General features: G+C 36.6%; 1 protein-coding gene across 2 annotated transcripts in view; it reads right to left on the reverse strand.

The window, feature by feature from the left end:
* stat5a (signal transducer and activator of transcription 5a) overlaps positions 1–21,332 on the reverse strand; it is a 130,027-nt gene that overhangs the window by 14,950 nt on the left and 93,745 nt on the right. For both annotated transcript variants that reach the window (XM_036590076.1, XM_036590075.1), the window contains 6 exons: positions 16,106–16,285; positions 11,738–11,825; positions 10,928–11,050; positions 9,667–9,759; positions 7,090–7,296; positions 2,016–2,110 (listed from right to left, as the gene is read on the reverse strand). In XM_036590076.1, coding sequence (XP_036445969.1) covers positions 2,016–2,110; positions 7,090–7,296; positions 9,667–9,759; positions 10,928–11,050; positions 11,738–11,825; positions 16,106–16,285 — 786 coding nt within the window. The remainder of the gene's footprint in view (positions 1–2,015; positions 2,111–7,089; positions 7,297–9,666; positions 9,760–10,927; positions 11,051–11,737; positions 11,826–16,105; positions 16,286–21,332) is intronic.

Below are 21,332 nucleotides of genomic sequence, written 5' to 3' on the forward strand. Positions count from 1 at the left end.
TAATATGAACATATAAACACAAAAAAAACCAATACAATATTGAGAAGTACAGATATAATCAATATGTAAGTGAGTGATCAAGAATGACTGAGGAGAGACACAGAGATTGATTGAAGGAGATATAGGTTGGCGCCAATCATCACATTATATACAATATCTAAATAAATAAATAAATAAATAAATAAATGTAAATAACAGCACACAATACACAAAAAACATTATAGCAGTTGCATGCACTTATGCCATTCTTTAAAGCTGACAGTAACATCTCTTGTGATAAAACACTATGGGATGAATTACAACAAACTGTAAATGTATTGAAACATATCTTTAGGGTAGGAATAATGTGTGAAATCAATTTATGTGAAAGGAACTGCAGATGAAGATCTACAGCTAATTAACAGAAACTAACAAAACGTGTGGAGAATGCTAGAAAGCTCCGCCCAGAGTCGATCCTGGTGATAAAGAATGTAAACTGAATGTAACTGTACAATTTATTATTATTAACTGTTATGTAATTAGTCATGTAATTATATTCAAATAATTATGTACTGTAAACTGCATGGCAAAATGCTGATCAATTTAGACTACCAAGGGTTAACTACCTTTTATGTCCAATAAGGCTGTTTTTAAGGCGCTATTGCCAGTATTTCTATGTACACACTTACAGTAGCTAATCAGCTCCTTATGCTCATTGCAGTTAGTTGTACTGTTTGCACTATGACACTTCCAGCAATCATTTACTGTTGGCAGGACAAAATATTCTCCACAAGAACTACTGCTTTTAAAGAGGAGAGAAAAAAAACCTAGCATCACTTTAAGAGGTATTCAGCAAGATTTCCATTTTTGGGTTGTTTCTAAAGCCTTGAGATTTTATACACACACACACACACACACACACACACACACATATATATATATATATATATATATATATATATATATATATATATATATATAAACCTGAAAGCTTTTTATGTGTTTATGTGTATGAAAAGCCATTTGCGATGCATTAGCAGTACATTAGATCCATTTACATGTAATAGAACTAAAAGCTCTGTTTACAGGTTTCATCAATCACTGCATATTAAGCACTCAAATAAACCACAGTTTTGAAAATGAATATGACACAAGAGAGTTGTGTTAAAATAATGCAACAAACTGGTAATTAATGCAGTTACTAGCGTCTGATACAAGCAGATGCCTGTGGATGCAGTAATTACCTAGTGGCATGATCATCTTGACTAAGGCATTAGCAGTTTATTAGCAATGCAAATTACTCCCATGTGTAGCCCTGCCTGTCCTGAGAGAGACTGCACTGCATGAAGGCTAGGTTAGAGAGCAAGTTGCTCAATGAGGAGTTAATGTAAACTGACTGAACTCTGCCATCTCTTGTGTAAGAACTAAGCCAATCATTATTGCTGTACAAACAGAATTTACCGTTCTCGGTAGCTTCCATTCTCAAAAGCTCAGAGTACTCACAATGTAAGCAAATAAGGAAATTACCTTTAGCTTACTTTATGCACCTCCTAATTCCTTCATTCATTCTTTCAATTATTCATTCATTCCCTGTCAGCCTGCCAGTCTTTCATAACCTCTCACTGATCGGTCATCTCTGGCCACGTTCAGGCTATATTTGGTAAATATGATGCTATCGTTGAATTGATGTATTTAATTTTCTTTGTGTGCATAAAGATAATTACAGCAACACAATTTTGTCTTTCAGTTTATTTATTTTAGCGATATTTGTGTTGATGTGACGTATAGTCACAGTCATAACAAAAAAAAAACTTGAATCCCCAAAATGGCAAATTTGCAGAGGGATAAAACTGTCTTAACTTTTAAGTCATTTTGAGACGTCTCTATTGTTCATACATCATGAAATGTTTACACAATATGAAGACCAATCATATTCAAATGAAAAATAAATAAATACCATAAGATTAAGGCTTTGATAAGACAGCAGTGATATGCAGAAATTATGTACACATTTGAATAAAAACAAACTTTCCTACCCATCGTTCCAGTGAGGCTTCAGGTGTTTTTTAGTGAGCTCCATGACACCGTCAAACCACTGCCAGAACGTGAAGTTCCTGCCTGGCAGGCTCTCCTGGGGACAAACACATTTATACACTTATGAGGGCTTTATTAATGCTTAATAAGTCCTAATGTTCTCTGAGCATGAACAGAGTGTGCACATGTAAGAGCCTGCTGTGTGTGGTATTTAGCTCTTAGTCCCCAGATGTCCCAAAGATCATGGAAAACATGAATGTTTTTAATGTTGGGCCTTCTATCTGGTCCCTATGAGAAAAACAGTTCCAGGAAAAGGGTTTTCACTCGAAAACGTAAAAGAGCCAAAATATTTTGTTGCTAAAAGGACGCATTTCATGTGGTATCAAACTCTCCACACTTTTGTAAAGTAAATGTTTGATAAGTAAATGTTACATTCTTTAAAACATGCTGCTTACTCCCCAGTCCATACAGTTCATACATGAAAAGTAAGCTTCAAAAACAGCCGTTTTGAATTTACTGTTTTTGTGATGTCATAAAACCCAACACATTTGGCATTCTGTGACATTCTGTCACAAGGAGTGTTTCAGGCCAGCCTTCTTTTTGAAAAAAGTAACAACACAGGGCATCCTATCAGAACCAAGCTCATTGACATCAATCTTAAAAAACAACCTGTTTACTTCTAAGGAATGAAGAGTGGTTGGAAAATGGTCATGGGAAAATGAATGACACTTTAAACCAAAGAAATATTATGAGTGGAATACAAGAAAGAACTGCACTAACACAGTAGTCATTAAGAATACCCCACAAAGATAGGAATACATCATTGTGTGGGTGTGGGTGTGTGTATAGGGGGCATAAAGTGAAGTTTGAAGCTTATGAAACACAGGCATGACTACTGGCTACACGAGGGCATATCCCTCTTTCTGATGTTCACTCACTTTTAATCAGTGATCTAGGGTAGAAGTCACAACACAAGAGTGAGGACATTAAGCACTCTCTGTCTCTCTCTGTTTCTCTTTCTGTCTGTCTCTCTGACTCTCGCACGGAACACAGTGTCCAGACCTCACACTCACACTGGTGGCTTCTGTAAATATGCATAAATAGCGTATACATCCTGTGCACAGAACATCTGAAATTCAGAAGCGCATATCAATTAAACTGAATAACAATTCATTAATAATATTGAATAATCATGCTAATTACTATCACTGGACAGAAAAACTGTGTTTAATCTTGGGTGGTTCTGGGGCTCTAGGTAAAGCATTTTTAAATTAGTTGGAGCTTCAGTGCAAAAATTATATCTTAGCAAATCTTCTTAAATCTAGTTGATTTATCTAATATTTCTCATTTTAAGATTGTTCTAAGAATATTCTAAGATGAATTAACTTCATTCTAGACATTTTATTAAGTGAAATTATCTCACTATATAGGCATTATGCTAAAAATGATGTTAGCTCTGGGAATGAAGCGACAAACCTTGTATATATATATATATATATATATATATATATATATATTAGAATAGGTTGTTGAACATTAACACATACAGTATAACTAGTTTGTATTCTCTTGGGGTCCTTGGCTCATGGGTGGTGGCTTACCTTTATTTAGTGCAAAGACCACCCCTGTTCACACTATGGAAATCACATGATTTTCATGTTCAGTTCACGAAAAGTTACAGTTAATAAATTTCTGAAAGTAAAAACTATATTGTAATGAGGCTTATTTTGTCCACCTATATAGCTGTATGAAGATTCTCTCATTTTTAAAAGGAGAAAATATACATTTGTATGCAAAAGTTTGAACATCCCTGGTGTTAACATATCCTCTACAGGGAACACACCTAAATATGGAATTTTTCCAGTAAGTTTCAGTGCACAACTTCTATTTATTTGCTGAGTTAAACATATTGATAAAAAAACATACATATAAAATGCCACTGCCTTTGCACAGGCCACATTTTATATTTTATATTTTTTCTCAATACATTAAATTCAGCAAATACACATCAATTATGTATTAAAATGTTCAGAAATGTGTTTTCTGTAGGGGATGTGTTAACTTATGACTTAGAAAATGTCAACTGACCAGGGCTTCCAAACTTTTGCATATGACTGTACACTGTTGAACAAAGAGTTGAACAAAACTAGTTTAATTGCTTCTTACTACATGAAGTAATTTTTTTAGGTTGATCTGATGAGCAATTTTTACAGTGTATATGAATACAAATGTAAATGCTATGCTTTGTAAATATCTCAGATATTTCAGATATCAGATATACAGACTACCCTACTAAAACATAATGCTAAACATACAACAGTTCTGTTGGCAGGCATTTTGGACCTTGACTTTGAAATGTGTCAATAGAAAAAAACCCACCCAGAGCTGTGCATGAATTACACAAGTCTCTGTCTGAGCACTGCATGTTCGGTGTACCGAAACAGCACGAGGCCGTTTCAAAGGCAAGCACCGCCTTAGGTCTGCATATCTAAACCTGCACCATCAAAGCTCCCACACTCGGTAATCATAAACCACTTTAATGGACGGCAGACTGTTGATCAGCCTGGCCAGCATGCACTGCATGCTTGCTGAGGTAGAAAAATTACTAATATATGAATGCTAATATTAGGAGCTTCAAACGGGTGAGTGTAGTTTAGGATTAAGCTGTTTCTGAAACGGCCAGCAGGGAATTGCACTGTTGTTGGGTAATAGGACCCAGGTCACAGCAAGGGTCGTGCTCATGGAATGGTCACTGCTGCACTTGCCTTTTTGGACAAGAGCTGATCCTGCGCTGTCAAAGTTTTCAACTGAGAAAACATGTTTCAACTTGTTTCTTTTTTGAGTGTTTTTCATTCTGGTGGACGTTTACACCACCAACTATCAACAGAACAATGTAAAATTTGCTTCAGTTCATTTATGGCACACAGAGGATTAGCTTCCCAAGTTTGAGGAAAATACAGAAGCACTGCATATGTACTGGATATGGAAGTAGCCCTACTGCATTGCTCTAACACTGGAGGCACCTCTAACAAACTGTGGTTAACAGTGACAGAGAGCACAATGGTTAAGGTGTGTGCTTACGCTCAAGGCAAAGTGAGACAGACAATGTTACTAGGCAGGTATGCGAAGATCAGCCTGAGGACTCATGATTTTGAGCTGTTTTGTAAAAATCAGGCCTATATTGCCCTTATTTAAAAAAAAAAATAAACAGCAGTGTTTTCATTGTGTAAACACTGCATGATGAAGGGATCAAAAGAAGCGGTCCAGAATGACTTGGAATACAATCTTGGAACACAATCGAACAGAATTTTGCTCAAAATGTGAATTGTCTTGTTTTTAATTTTGGCAGATCTATAAATTCAAGAGACCCATTCAAGAGCAAATAATATTATTTGTATTGCAAGTTTGGATAATAATAAGGGCTGGAAATGTGCTAGTGTGTTTCAAATGTTCAATTAGCCCACACAGTATGAGCACTGGATAAAAAATAAAAAAAAAATCGGTCATCATCCAGTATGGCTGTAAAGAAATGAGAATTCGAATCAGAAAGCCATAAAAGTGAATGTCTGGTGTATTACATTAAAATACATTAAAGTTAAGAATGATTATTTTCTCCTATAAAGTTACTGCATTGGAGGTAAGAGGTTTAGTTATGGCAGTGAAGATATACTGGCTCAATACTGTGAGGTTTGGAGAGGACTGATGTAAATATGCTCTACGACTAAACTATTTTGATACATTTATTAAACTCTCATGACCAAAGTTGTGATGGTCTGGCAGCTGCTTGTTTTAACATATTTTTTTATGCAAATTGACCAAAATCTAAGTGGGCAGAACTAAATCATGGCCCATAAGTCCATAGATTAAATCAACTTAATCTATGGTCTAATGGACCCTTTGCTTTATAGTGTCCCCCACAGACCACTCAGGATACCTCTTGGAATAGCAGTCACCTAGAATATTAAATCCTCTAGAGAAAGGTTTCCCAAACTTTTTAACAGGGACGACTGAACCGCAGCCCACAACAGTTTTGACGGACTGGTGGAGTTCGAGGTTGGGGGATGCAAGATTAGCCTAAGGTCATTATTATCAAGGAATGTTTCATCTCGAAATGGAGAAGTAACTGGATGGTTTCATAGCTTCATTCATTAGCTTCTCCCCACATACCACCACGCACTATGGTTTTGCGGTATTAGCCTCCCCAGTGGAGATGAATCTGTCTCTTATATAGCTGCCATCACATTTTCAATTGAATGATTTTTTTTTTTGGTTTTTGTATTCAATCTGCGGTTTTCTGGGCTTGCAGCCCCAATAAAGAGTGTATTAATGTTGTCAGTATTTCATAACTTATGATAGCTATCAACTGAAAACATCCAACAGCAATCTACACATACATACACACAATGCCATATAGAGACGTGATGGAGGCTGATACATATTTAAAATGACAGAAAATATGTTTATAGAAAAAACAACAACAACAACAAAAAAACTATTACAATCATATTTATTTATTGGATTTCATAAATTAGGCTACTACCTCCCCCTGCTCACTGTGGTTTAAAACCTCTGCTCTAGGGTGACCACAGTCATTTATAACCATGCTTTTGTTGGCATGGTCTGAGGGTAGTGTTGAACTGCATATTGCACTTTAAAGGCTAATAATAAACTCATAATGATAAAAGGTATGTAAACTATAAAGTCTTACAACAAAACAGCAGTTAAGTCAAGATAATGATTATGAAACTACTCATCAATGCAAGGTCACCAACTGATGACCTTAAATAACCTCAATAAACCTGTCTTAGATTTCACATTAAGATTAGACTTGTGTGTTCAGGAAATAACAAACAAAGTGTTAGGGCTGAACAACACTGGAAAGAAAAGGTCACATTATGATGTTTAAATTTTTTGTTATTTTTGAAAAACTCACTAATCACTAATAGCAGTGGAAAGGCTCTGCTCAGAGAGGTAAGAACATTTCAAAGACCAACATCGCATTTAACAATCGATAGTTTGTGCTGCCCTCCAAGCCACATTAAACAGTAGTTAGTGTAGTCACTCAAAGCCTCTTACCCTGTTAAACTGGGACCAGGTCATAGTCATGCTGCGGTAGTCCTCAGGGTTGGAGCTGGAGCTGCTGAAGGCTTTCTGAGCGAGGAACACCAGGTTCTCCTCAGATAAGCCTCTGTTTGACTGCACCTCCGCCCTGTACTTCATATTGAGAGCATCACACAGCTGTGGCCACAGCACCTTATCTGGCACTATGAAAGGTACCCGGCCCTGCAAAAGGAAACATCAGAATTAGGACTTAAGTACAATTACCGGTTTTCTTTTACATTCTTTGTTCTCTATACCCTTAAAAATGAAGGTTCCTGTATGGTTCCTGGCTTGAATGTACCTTACTAGGATAAAAACCTTGGTATAGAACCTTTAAGGAGTGTAACAATATATAGTTTTTTATTTATCTGTGACAAGAACTTTGTTTGATTTTGAGGCCAATATTCAATTACATTTTCAATATTTTAGGTGTCAAAATGTCTTGGTTTTACAGAGCTCTAACTGTATACCAGACAGCTGGTTTGTTCTATAATCAATTCAACAATAGACTGGATGCATCCAGATGCTTAGATTTGATTACTGATAGTGGTTTCCAAGAATGAGAGAGTGTTTGAAGAAAATGAGGTCTGTACTCAACACCGTATTCAACACTGTATCAAAATTGTTACACCCTTAGAATTTTTTTCATTGTGTAATATAATATATTACATTACATGGTTCTTTTTTCATTTTTTGAAAATGTTCATCACTCATTCCTCTTATATACAAAAATTGTGCATTAAAAATGGAATGAAAAATGTAACCACTGCTACATCTGTTCCAAACATACCTACATTTATGACAATGATCACGTGTGCTAATAAATTAAAGAGTCCAAATCATGGAAAACTACATTTTCCTCACTTAAAAAAGTAATATGTAGGTTAAACATTGTTAGTTTCAGTTTAGTTAACAGCCCATTTTGAATGAATTGTTTCTGTGATGTCACAAGAACCAATGCATTTCCATGTATCCACATACAGCACATAAATGTTATACATGGACCTAATAAAATACAAGAAAATTGTAGGATATGGGCCTACAAGATCACTTTGGGGGTAAATTTGTTCTTACTGATATTAACACATGCTTGGTTCAGTCAAGTTCAAGACAACAAGCTTGTTTTCAAACTTGTTTCCAAAGGATAAAAACGGTTATTTTCCAACATTGAGTATTTTTCCAATGCATTTCCTTTTTCTATTTGAGAAAATTAACAACTAAGCAATTGGAGTTAAGAGCTTTTTTGCAGTGTAGATCCTGACCATGACTCATTATCAGAATCATCTATTGAAGAGAATCAGCAGAGCACATCCTGTCTGTCTGCAGAAAGGGACAATCCAAAAGAGTGAATCACAGCATGAAATGTGTCAGTTTGCCATTATAAAGAGTGAAGGTTACAAAGTGCTAGAGCTGAAAATATGCATGTTTTATACTTGCAGCAGGTTTTTGGGATGGTTTATAATTTTCAAGTACAAAAGGTAAGTACATTTTCTACAGATAAGAAAATGTTTGAAAAGACAGTCTCTTACTATGATGATGACTAGAGGGCACAAAGTTCAGCAGAAAAAGTACTTGTTTTCAGTCAACTTCATATCATGTTGTCGCTGTCACAACAAAATGTTGTATCTCCGTTTTTGGTATTTTTTACTTTTTTGCATAATTTGAAATCATCATTAACGCTGTGTCAAAATTTCACAATGAACATCCTAACAGAAATTCTCTGAAATGACTTTGAATGAAATCTCTTTACACTAACCCACATTGAAAGTTAAGAGTGTTTTTTCCTCTCCTATAAAGTTACTTTTTTGGAGACAAGGTTTTGTTCCAACAGCAGCTATATGAAGAGTACATGTATATTATTTAGTGTTTGTAAGAATTATAGATGAAGATATCAGTGCCACTTTTATAATACAGATACTGTCAGTGGTGGTCAGCCCTTAGAAGAGTTATTATTTTTGCTTTGCTATGTATTTCATACACAATTACATAACTACATATTAATTACATGTGTTACACAATTGATTACATTGGATCTTCTTCCAATTCTTCATGTCAAACAAATATTACATACACTACACTGAATAAAATGGTTCGTGATTCAATAGTGTCAAGATGTGGCACACAAGGAAAATGCACATCAACAACACAGTCACTTTCTTTAAGTTTACTTGTTTTGGCAGTAATTTTGTTTGTGTAATACATTTTTTTCATGTTCAATCATTTTTAACCACATCAAATCAAAGAATCATTTCAGTGTAAAACATGCAGACAGAGAGCTGTGTCAATGTACAAAAAAAAAAACCACACTAAAAAATGAAACGAACTGAAAATTCAATATTAGAGAAAATATTTATAATTGAGGTACAATTGTTGTTCCTGCTTAATGGGTTCATGTTTGTTTGCAACCACTCGATGATGACTAAACATGCCCAGAGTCATTCTGACCTAGAACATTTTGCTATTCCTCTGAGTCACTCAGGCATAGCTACTGGATAAAAATAATTTTTGGAGTGACTCTGAGGGGCAATGCTTTAATGTTCTCCAAAAACTCACCGGTTCAGCAAAAGCATTGTCCCACAGGACTGTAGCTGTAGCATTGTTATCTTGACTTCCATGGACAATCACCACTACAGGCAAGGATAGCGTCTGAGAAAGACCACAGGGATTAAAGCAAAGGGGAAGAAACAAGATATAACTGTAAATGACTGTTCACATCATCCTAACTGACCTATTCATGCTCTGCCCACAGATGTGGCCTGTGGTAGCAACTGTTGCTATGATAGACATACTTTACAAAAAAAAAGAAAAAGTTTATACTGCTGGCACAGATTGAGTACAGTTTTCTTCTTGTGCAATTCAATTAAAATTGCCTGTTGGCCAATTTATTGTTTCCAACCTGCCTGGTTTTGATGAGCTATGTTATGTATGTATTATGACTCTAAACAAAGATCACTAGAATTTCTCTTTAAGTTGAATGGAACATTTGTCAGGCTTCTGTAAAACTTATCCAACTATGAAGCAACAGATGCTACAAAAGAATGCATTTGTTGGTGGAGCAGGGATAGGTTAACTGTTCAGCTGAACGACGAGTGTATGAGAAGTCAGAAGTGTGTATGTGGCCATTTTGAAGTGCTAGGAAGTTGCATAACTGCATAACAGAACTAAGCAAAAGTCAGAGATCACCCTTCATTTATTGAATTCTCAGTACGGCCATAAGTTATTCATCTTTTACGATAAGAAAAAAAAGAAACTGAAAGCAGAAAACAAATTTAACAGAAAAATAAACAGAAGCCATAACAACTAAATATTTTTCCAGTATTTAAAGTGTCCACCCTTATTACAGCCTCCATTCTTTTCAGAAGATTTGCTTTTATCTTTCAAAGGAATCTGCAGGAAGTATTTTCCACATCTCTGAAGTTCAGTCTTGGAAGTTATTTAAACTTTTTGCTGCTCACAATTTAAGCAATCCAAAACACACTCAGTGATGTTGAGGTCTGTACTCTGGGGTGGCCAGTCCAATGTTCTAAGAACAGCAACAGCTTCCTTCTTGTTTTTTTTGCTTGATTTTCTTCTCTCTTTAATGGTGACAGTTTTGGTGGTATACCAGGTCTTGTAGGTGGTTGTTAGGAATCCTATTTTCTCTGTAGCTTTCAATATTTCTAATATATCTAATATCTAATTTCCTCAGAAATATTGAAAAATATGAAAAATGAATAACTTGCACTTAATGACTGTTCTGATACATCAAGGGTCATCTCTGACTTTTATGTAGTACTGTAGTATGATAATTATAATACATGTTGTTCCAGTTTACCTTGACCTGAAAAACTAGCTCATTGCCCCCAACACTAAACTGTGACTCAAACAAGATGGTGAACTTTTCCTCGGTTACAGACTCTGCCCCTCGGCGGTCTGAACGCTTGATCCTCTTCAGAGACTACAGAGGAGAGAGGAGAGAAGGAGAGATGGAGGCAAAGGAAATGGTTAGTTACCCTCAGGGAGTGGATTTTAATGGGGTGTATCACTGTGGCTGATGATGATGAGCTGACGTGCAGTGGCCTGGGAAGACCCCGTTTAATTCTGGGGCTTGTGAGGAATGCATAATTGAAAATGGAACCTCCACGGCAGAATGGCTTACATTCCAGTCCGCCTCAGTCCACTTCATCTCTAACCAGATCTGCCCTAACTCAGCTATCTAACACAATCAGCCTTAACTCAGTTCAATTTCTGCTTTGGAACATTCTTTTGTGATAGCTTTGTATAATACAGAGGCAGTTAATTACAGAGGAACAGCACGTACGGCCTACACCTTCCCAGCATGGAGTGACTGGCCGGAAGTATCCACTTCACCAAAAGGAGCTTATGGTGCACCTACACTGAAAAAAGTAATTTACTGAATTTGCTTGATTCTAATCTTTGTGAATGAATAAAATACATCACATCAACACCGTTACTGCCAAAAGTAAGTAAAATGTAAGACAAAACTGTAATGAAGTAACATATTTTATTAATGTGCAAATGATGCACACAATTATATCAAATCATTTACATTTACAGTCATTTTACATCACTTTTTTTGTGCAGTTTGTGTAAGCGTGCACTCAGAAATGTGCATGTCACTCACCATGTTCCTGAAGTGTGCGCTCAGAGTGCCTGTGGTTTGGTGATACTCCATCACGCAGTTATTATTCAGGATTTCTCCACTACTGTCACTGAGGGAAACAGAGAGAACGTCTTACCCGGACATGAAAGAGATTTACGCAGATTGATTTAATATAAAATGTTTGTGTCATACTTTCCATACATGCTAAATGCTGAGAGCTAAAAAAACACCATATTCAGTAGCTGAATGTGAGTGGCAAACAGAGAGAGAGAGAGAGAGAGAGAGAGAGAGAGAAAGAGAGGTACAGGGATAGAAAGAGTCTGCTGTCTTTCTTCAAGCATTCTACCTACTGTGCATCAGTAGGAGATGAACTGGCCTTTATCACACACCTATCAAATGTTTGTTATGAGTATATATATATATATATATATATATATGGCCACTCAAGTGGCATTGTACCCTAGTGGATAGGATATACCCATAATGCACTGCTATTTTTGTAATGAGTAATTTCTGAGTAGTAACGTTAGTTTCTGAAATGGTTTCCCAACATCACAAATTTTGTACCATATAACAGCATTCTATACAGTGATCCAGATTTTCGAATGTAGTAGTGTTTAGGGGACCATTTAGAACATGGCAAATATACTGCAGTCATAACGTTTACAATTTTTGTGTTGTCGTAAATCTTTCATAATATAGCAGTGTTTAATGCAGACACTTTTGCTTTATAAGTAATATTTCTTACTGATTTACTACTGCAACTATCATGCTAATGATCGTAGCGCTTCCATCATTTTGTAATTTCCCATGGTGTATTAGCACCAAACTAACAGTGCCACACATTTGTTTTCCCACACTGTTTTACTACATGGACATTTAAAGTGAATCCTTCAGAAAATACAACATTAAAAATCCTAATACTGATTATCAGTAGAGGATTCTGCTAGCCTTTGAGTTGGCCTGTAAGTTGACGAGCCTAGTCCTAGATGTTAAAAAACAAAACTGATTATAACAAAACTGTATGGGCTTTGTTTCGAACCGTTTCAGGTCTTTTATGTCATATACATGCTGATATCTCCTCCAATCTATCAATTTGCCCAATGGTCCATGCTAGTCACACAATGACACATGAATACAGAATTTAATAGTTGTGAGGTTGTGTGTGTCACAAGTGTGCACTCACAGGTTCCTGAATATGGAAAAAATGTGGTATTTCCAATCATGGAAGGCAAATGCAACACATTGCTATAGTATTACTACTTACACCTCAGTATTCTGGTCTTAGCCAGACCCAATCGAGTTAGGACAACAAGTGTTCAACACGTCAACAAACATAAGCGTATATATTGTGTATACAATTTGAATGGAATGTGAAGCTAATGGGCACAGTACTCCAACTGAGGCAGCATTCTCAGTCTTTGCAGCTGTGGCCCCACCCCCAGCCTCTCCCCTACTCAAGCAGCATGGAACTGCTTCATTCCAGTGTCAAACTATGCTGACCTTACTGTTGCTTACTGGAGCAGGACACTAACTCGGAAAACAAGGTGCTACATGGAAACAAAGGTCATCTAGCTGAACATATCCTGAAACGAGTCTAAATCACAGTGCAATAATTGTAATGTTTGCCAGACTCTGCATTTGCTGCTAGTACATTCAGGGTTTTTTACGTGTCCATAATGGAGACTAAACATTTTATAAAGACTATTCAGAATACAGATATCTTCACCTTGTACTGGAGCTGGGTGCCACAAAAGCACTCTCACCCAGTGTCCCTCAGGCTATTTTAAAATTACTGTGCCCTCACCTGCACTGAGCTAGAGCCCAATGCTGCTGTGAATTTAGAGAAATTTGTGGTGCTACAGGAGAGATCAGGCCACGTTTCAACTGTTCAAACTAGCAAGCCACAATTTTTGTCTAAATCAAAGTTAGCATATGGCAGAGAAAGCTTTGTGCTCGCCGCTTTCTTCCTTTAGGGGAAACCAAAGAGGCTCCACACAGAGATAAGATATTTGCAGCCTGCAGGTGGGGAGACTTCAATCTGAGCTGAACTTTATCCTGTAGGTTCACAGGAAAATGACATTTGACCAAAATTCTGTTCCTCACCTCAGTTCTCATGTTATACTGTGCAGTTTAAACAGCACTATTAATACATAGTAATTCACATTCGCAGTCACATTATATTCTGTATAAGTCTGTCGATTAAAAATAATCATGAACCAATTAAAATAATTATAATACATTCTAATAAAATAATTATAATAAATCTTATTTGCTTAAACTTGACTCTAAACAAAGCAGGGCTCACAGGAATCTCAACATGATTTCAACAGAGTGAATACAACTTTGTTCACTGACATTCAGTCAAAGCAACAGTGGCTGAATGTTCCAAGCAATGACCGCATGTATCACACACTGTATGTCCAAAAGCTTGTAGGCACCTGCTCATCCAACATTTCTTCTAAAATCACAGGTATTAATAGGGTGTACTCCCTTTGCTGCAGTAACAGCCTCTACTCTTCTGGGAAGGCTTTACACTAGATGTTGGAACATTGCTGTTAGGGTCTGATTGCATTCAGCCACAAAAGCATTAGTAAGGTCAGGTGCTGATGTTGGATGATCACTCATCCCAAAGGTACTGGATGGAGCTCCATCACTCCAGAGAACACAGTTCCACTGCTCCAAAGCCCAATGCTGGAGGGCTTTACACTTCTATTCAACACTCAGCATCTGGAATGGTGATCTTAGGCTCATGTGCAGATGTTCCAGAACATCCCATTCTATAGCAAATGCTTTTTATGCAGATTATACAAGCTGTGTGAGCGCTATTGAAAGCCTGTGACGGCAATCGGTGTACCTTAAAGTAACTGAATTTACTAATTAGAACTCATTAGAGGCTCCACGACTGTAGTCTCTTGTTCTCGTTCACACAGCTTGTGGATTCTTGTTACAGCTGAGGCTCTAAAAGGGAACTCTAGTGTTCCACTTTGCTGATGCTTTTGTTAGTTTGCTAATTATTAATTCATCCATATGTATTCTGTGAGCACTGTCCAGCTAAGCCTACTGAAGGGCATGAAGGTATCACTTTAAAAGCCATTTAAAAGCTGTATTTGAATGAAAAGGCTATGATCACAGATTCTATCATAGCAACATAAAGTGCGCAAGCAGCTAGGCTTCAGCCTGGACTATTATGGATGGGTTGAAAGGTCAAATGAGGTAAATGGCAGCTGTATTTTTCTATGCAATGCTTTATGATTGTTTATTTATGTGGATGCCAAGATGAATAGCTGTTGCCTTTGGCATAGATAATGGTGATCCAAATCTACCAATCAACCAGTAAATCCACACTGCCCATTATGTGTCTTATAGTGATAGTTCATGCATAAGAAACATTCAATATATAAAGCAACTGGGAATTAAACAAGATTGTAGGAGCCAGAAGGAGAATAGAGAAGTGAGAAAGAATAGCAAGATATTTATTTGCTCTGTGTTTGTTATGTTAGCACTGATGGCTGGAGGGCTGTAGAGTATTCGAATGCTCTTTTGAATATTTGTCTGCATGGTGTGTAGCAGCTGGTATGTATGTCTGCAAGCGTGTGCAAGCTTATCAAACTTAATACACTCCCTATTTAAATCTGCAGGCAGAGTAGTTACGATGTGTACGTGTCCACATAGTTGTGGTAAAAAGAATCACTGTGTGGAATTTCTCAGTGCTACTCTGAATTCTATAGTATAAAAGAAGCTCCATGCAGCCTTTATTGCTGGATGCACTGCAGTAGCTTTGAAGCGAGCGTGCACACACATCCAGAACAAAATTAGAATCAGTGGGTGTTTATTACAATCAGAGTACCAATTAAACAAGAGTGAAGAGTGAAGTATGAATAACTTTTTTTTGGCATTGTTAGATGATGTTGTTTACATATTCAATATACGCAACAGCAGCCTTTAGAAATCATAAAGAAGAGTAGATTAAATGGTAGGCTACTTTTCTTCATTGGATTTAAAAGGTTAAACAGACCATAGTTTTAGTTAAAGTGACTGTTGGCTGTCAATTTGTCAAATTTCTTAAACTCAAACAAACAGCAGAGTCTTAAATTAAGTAAAGTCTTAAATTAGATTTTTGATTGGTTGTTCAAAATAGCGTCACAATCCTGAACACGGTTTTCTTATATAACATTTAATAAGGCAATATTGGTGCTTTAATAAATTCAATGCTATCCATGTTAATTAAGTCATGGAATCTTATATCAGCAAGTTTTAATGGGCAAATGGTATATCGATAAGGCCCTAGTTGCTAAGGTAATTTAGACTGACACATCAACAACAACATCTTCACAACAGTAGAGCACTGAACTGTGTGAAGCTGTAAAAGTGTGTGTTAAGACTCACTTCCTGGTGTTTTCATTTTTAAGCAGTGCTTTGGCCTGTTGCTCGCTGATGATGGTAGCTTTGACCTGAGGAGGGTTCATGTGGACGTTGAGTTTCCCCCCCACCAGTAGACGGACTGTAGCGGCAAACTTCGTCTGTGTCTTCAGCACCTGAGGAGGCTGCTTCTCTATGATGAAGGTGCTGAGGAGAAAAAGAACAAACATTATTATACGCTGCCATTCAGAAATTGAGAATCATCATTCAAAAGTTTGGAATCAATGCTTCTGATATTATAAAAGCTACTCTGTCGCAGATACATGTATCAGATAATTTTTATATGATCTAAACACTTAACAATTATTGTATGAAGCTGTGAGAAATCTTAGATGTGTCCAAAATAGTGGACAAAGTTGTAGATGATACCTTAATGACTAATAAGACCGAAGAGCACTGAGAATAAGGTTATAGTACCATTCACATCTATGACAAAATTAATATAATGCTTCATATCAAGCACTGGGGATCAAATCTTAAGAAATTAAAATATTCCAATAATCACAGTATAGTAAAAAAAGTGAATTATTAAATAAAATATTTGAAATAGTCAGAAAACACCTTTTATTTACTTCATTAACAGTCAAAATTGCCTCTAAGTAAATGTTATTAATTTTTAAGGAAATACTTCTGAAGAGATTAATGAGATTAGATATAAGATAACCCATGTACGTAAAGAAGGGAAAGTCAAGGGAAAAAAAAAATTAGATCAGATATACAATGCTTGAAGCTTTCATATTTGAGAGAAGAAAATTCAAGCTTCATTCTTGCTTCTTCCCTTTCACTGTGAGTAGAGAACTCTATGAGTCTGAAAGGATGTGTAGCTGACAATAATATGTTACTAAGAAAAAGAAATCCAGAGTCCAGACCTCAACATCACTGTATGTGTTTGGAATTATCTGGATCATGAAACACAGAAAATGCAACCAACTTCTAAGACTGAACTTTGGAGGTGTGGAAAAATATCTCTGTACATTTCCTTGAAAAACTACAAAGTCCTGCTGGTGACATCCCACATAAATAAAAATAATGCATGGCCATACCGCATTAATACATGGGAACAAGAGCCTAATACGTGGCCACAACTTAATAAGGCGTGGGAACGATGTACTTAAGTTATGGCCAAGACTTAGTAAGGCATCGGAAAGATCATGCCTTATTATGGCCACACATTCTTTTTATTCTTTTTCCCCGTCACCTCTTGACCACATGGAAACATTGAAAATAGAGCATAAAAATGGCTGACTGGTTCAGATTCCACGTATGGTTCTTCCTGTGCATCATTCAATAGTAACTTCCGACTAAATGCACAGGTAGATTAATCTATACCAGCTTCCGCTTACATTTATATTCGGATGATTCACACACACACACACACACACACACACACACACACACACACACACACACACACACACACACAGAATTGTAGCTCCAGTGAAGATGATGCATGATGGATATCTCTTCAGACAGTGATGGTTTTTAAAAGCAGCATGGCTCCCATTAAGCTCAATACTACAGCGCTTGAGTGGCCTGAGGCAACACACACACACACACACACACACACACACACAGACACACACACACAAACACACACACACACACACACACACACACACACACACACACACACAGCATACACGTATTCACCCCCTGTGGCGTGTATGGATATAGAGCACATGAGATAATGCTCCTGGGACAGAGCAGGACGCAGAGAGAGTGTGTATTGTGGGCTCGTCAACACACTACAGAGCAGCACAGCACAGCAGAGACATCTTCCCAATGCTTTATCTTAGTCAAACACTACTCATTCTAGAAGACCCTCAATGCTGTCTGGTCTGGAGTATGCACACACCTCACACATGAGCACATACTGATTAATCATATATGCATACTTCATGTTTTGCTGTAATGCTTACTGCTTGTAATTCGATTCCTTCGAGAAAAGGTTTGTATAGTTCTAATGGATCTTTTCACACTAGTTTATTCAAGCAAGATCACTTTTTTGGCTTTTTTAAATCTTTCCTGCTCCTTTAAAGTTGCATTAGTCAATTTAAATATGTAGAACATAGAACATGAGTACTGTAGCCCTCTCTTCTCTTGATAATTAAGTGTTTTAGATGGGTTCCTGAAAGCAAGCACAACCATTTTGAGATAAATTAGGCAGCTTATTCACTGTTATTAACAGCTTGTGAAATTATAGCTAAGCTTAAGGACACAGGCAATGTGCTGTACTAACATGCAGGCTATATCAGGTATTTTGATCTCTAAAAGCAGCGTTAGTGTAATGTCATACTTTTATAATATATATATATATATATATATATATATATATATATATATATATATATATATATATATATATATATATATATATATATATATATATATAAATAATGAAGTAAGGCAATACTTTAATACCCCTTAATAAAAAAGAGCCTTAATACCACTTAATACATAGTCTAAATCATCACTAGAGAGTGAAGTCATGACATTGCATGGTAATGATGGCAAACTCTAAACGAACATGATTGGGGGCACAGTTGATTCTATGGGTTTGCTTCATGTTGATGGCTGAGAATGGGAGGTGGAGTAAAAAGATTATCCCAGTTTTGTTGTACTTTACTGCATTTAACCGCCAGAGTAACCATGTATCTTCAATTTCCTTTTTTAAGCACAAACTGTGCCTCGCTTGGAATTCTTCCTTCGTCTTGCTCTATAAGCAGCCTTATTTAGCTACTTTTTCACTGTTCCAGGTGAGAACACAGCTGCTTGGTGGCTAGTAAGTGTTCCAGAATGTAAACTGGAATAATATTTTTGATTTGCTGATCACTATTTTTATAATTATTATTTTTTTTTTACAACTTTATATAAATGCCATGGTGGCCTAGCGTAACTAGGCTTGGCTGGTCTTGTTTCACTGCAAAAAATGATATCATGGTAATAACCTTAAATCTAGTCAAAATATCTTTTACATTTCTCATTTTGAGATTGTTGAAAGAATATTATAAGATTAATTAACTTACTTCTATACATATTTTATTTAATTGTAATTTTAGTAATTTTTTGCAGTAATTGAATCTTAAATAACATTGCCACATAATGTGCATACTTCAAGCATTATTTCTTGAAAAAAAGCAAAACGATTTGCACCATTTCTTAAAATAAGCTACGTTATTTTTCAATAGAATGAGACAGTTGCTCTAGACAAAATGGCTTAAATCAAGAGAACACTGACAAATAAGTTAAATAATTCTATAATATTCCTACAATAATCTCTATATGGGAAATGTTAGCTATATAGAACTGCATCTAAGACGATTTCACCTGCCATGGTATTTTTTTTTGCTGTGTTGAAATAAAAAAGGTCTGATGTATGTAATGTAATATTTCGAAATGCACTGTTCACTCCTCAGCCCATACAGCCAATACATATAACACTAAACTTGTTTATGTTGTATATATAGACTTGATGTCTGTGATGTCACAAGTACGAACAAGGTTAGATATGACCGTTTACTCAGCTTAAAACTGTTCAAGATTTTTGTATAATTCAATCGTTAAGATGTAATCAAATTCAGTCATAGTTGTTTGAACTTGCTAAGTAAGAACTGTTTACAGTGGCGGTGACAGGAACCAGACATCCAAAGTGTTTAATACCTCTAAAAGCTAAAAAAAACTGTTACCTGACATGGTTACAAATCTGCAGAGATCTTGAGATACTGTTTCACGATAGTTTTGAGGTGAGCTAAGGGGCTTAAATGTATTTTTTAAATACACGCAGGGTGGAGAGGTACATCAACGGCATTGTAAGTCAAAACTGCAAAGCACTGGAGTGGAAGATACTTCAAGGCTGCCTGTGCTGTTCCTGACTGTAGGGAAGCAAGTGCATCATTGCAGCCTTCCAAAGGATCTAGACATCCAAATGGAGTGGCAGAAGTTCATGTTTTACTGCATTCCTGTATATTTCAGTATCCCTGAGAACATCAACAAAACAGTTTGTACATTACAGCCTGGACTGCTTAAAGGCACAGTAACAAAAATTGTTAGGGATAAAGAGAAGGAAAGGAAAATTAAAGGATGACTGTTCCTGTTTCAAGAAACCACACCAACATTATAACAGGGGGGAAAAAACTAAAAGGAAAATGTAGAATGTGGTTCCTTCAAAAAATCTTCTTCTCTCTCTGTCTATTTTCTTACTTTTGGGTCAACAAAGACATGTATTCTGTTTTGAAAGGGTATTCAGGCCTTTGAAAGCACAATGAAAATGTTGAAATCTGTCGTTGCTGGAATGCATGGGCAGCATTTTCCTCTACGAGAATGTTATTTATGGCTTTCAGACACACTGTCACAACATCACTGCGGTTAAACACTTTGTACCATAGCTGTGATGGAACATAGTCTTGTTCCAAAGAACATTAAAGTGTGGGTCAAACACTCTTCAGTATAGAGTACAACTAAATCTGTTCCCTCTGACAGCTCTTCTCTTCTGGGGCTTTTGTAGAAACTCAAAGGCAAAAATAAAGTTAGCTGCACGTGTCCCATATGACAGAGTGGATCTGGCTTGATTTACGATGGCACAATGTTTTTGTTCTCGCACCCTGAGCAACAAACCCGTCATTCGTGAGTCAAACAAATATGTTATGCTGATTCGGCAGAAATGCTGAAACATCTGCATGCAAAGGATGTCCTTCTTCTTCAGTAAGCCCAGTATTATCTGCTGCTGCACATCTACAGCCAACCGCTCGTCGTCTCTGAAACATGCAGGCTCATGGATATAAATAGTGAGTGTTGAGAGAAGGAAACACCCCCACACACACCCCCACACACACACCCCCACACACACACACACACACACACACACACACACACACAAACACACACACAAACACACAAACACATACAGACACACACAAACACATACAGACACACACAGACATATATACACACAGCACATTTGTTTTTATACCTTGTCAGGACATATACTTACTTTGCTGCACATATGTCCCATAAAATTAAAATGCACTGCTTTTTATGTAGTTTCTTTCAGGCCACATTTCAGGAAACAAGACAAATGCCGTTAAACACTTTCTCTTCTGTAGTTAATCATGACTGATTACACTTGTCTTAGTTCCTCAAATTTGACTGTAAAGAGAGATTTTTCCACTTGAAAAGCAGCGCACAGCTCCTGGCT

This window comes from Colossoma macropomum, unplaced genomic scaffold (assembly GCF_904425465.1).
Source record: "Colossoma macropomum unplaced genomic scaffold, Colossoma_macropomum, whole genome shotgun sequence".
In the NCBI taxonomy this organism is placed as follows: Eukaryota; Metazoa; Chordata; class Actinopteri; order Characiformes; family Serrasalmidae; genus Colossoma; species Colossoma macropomum.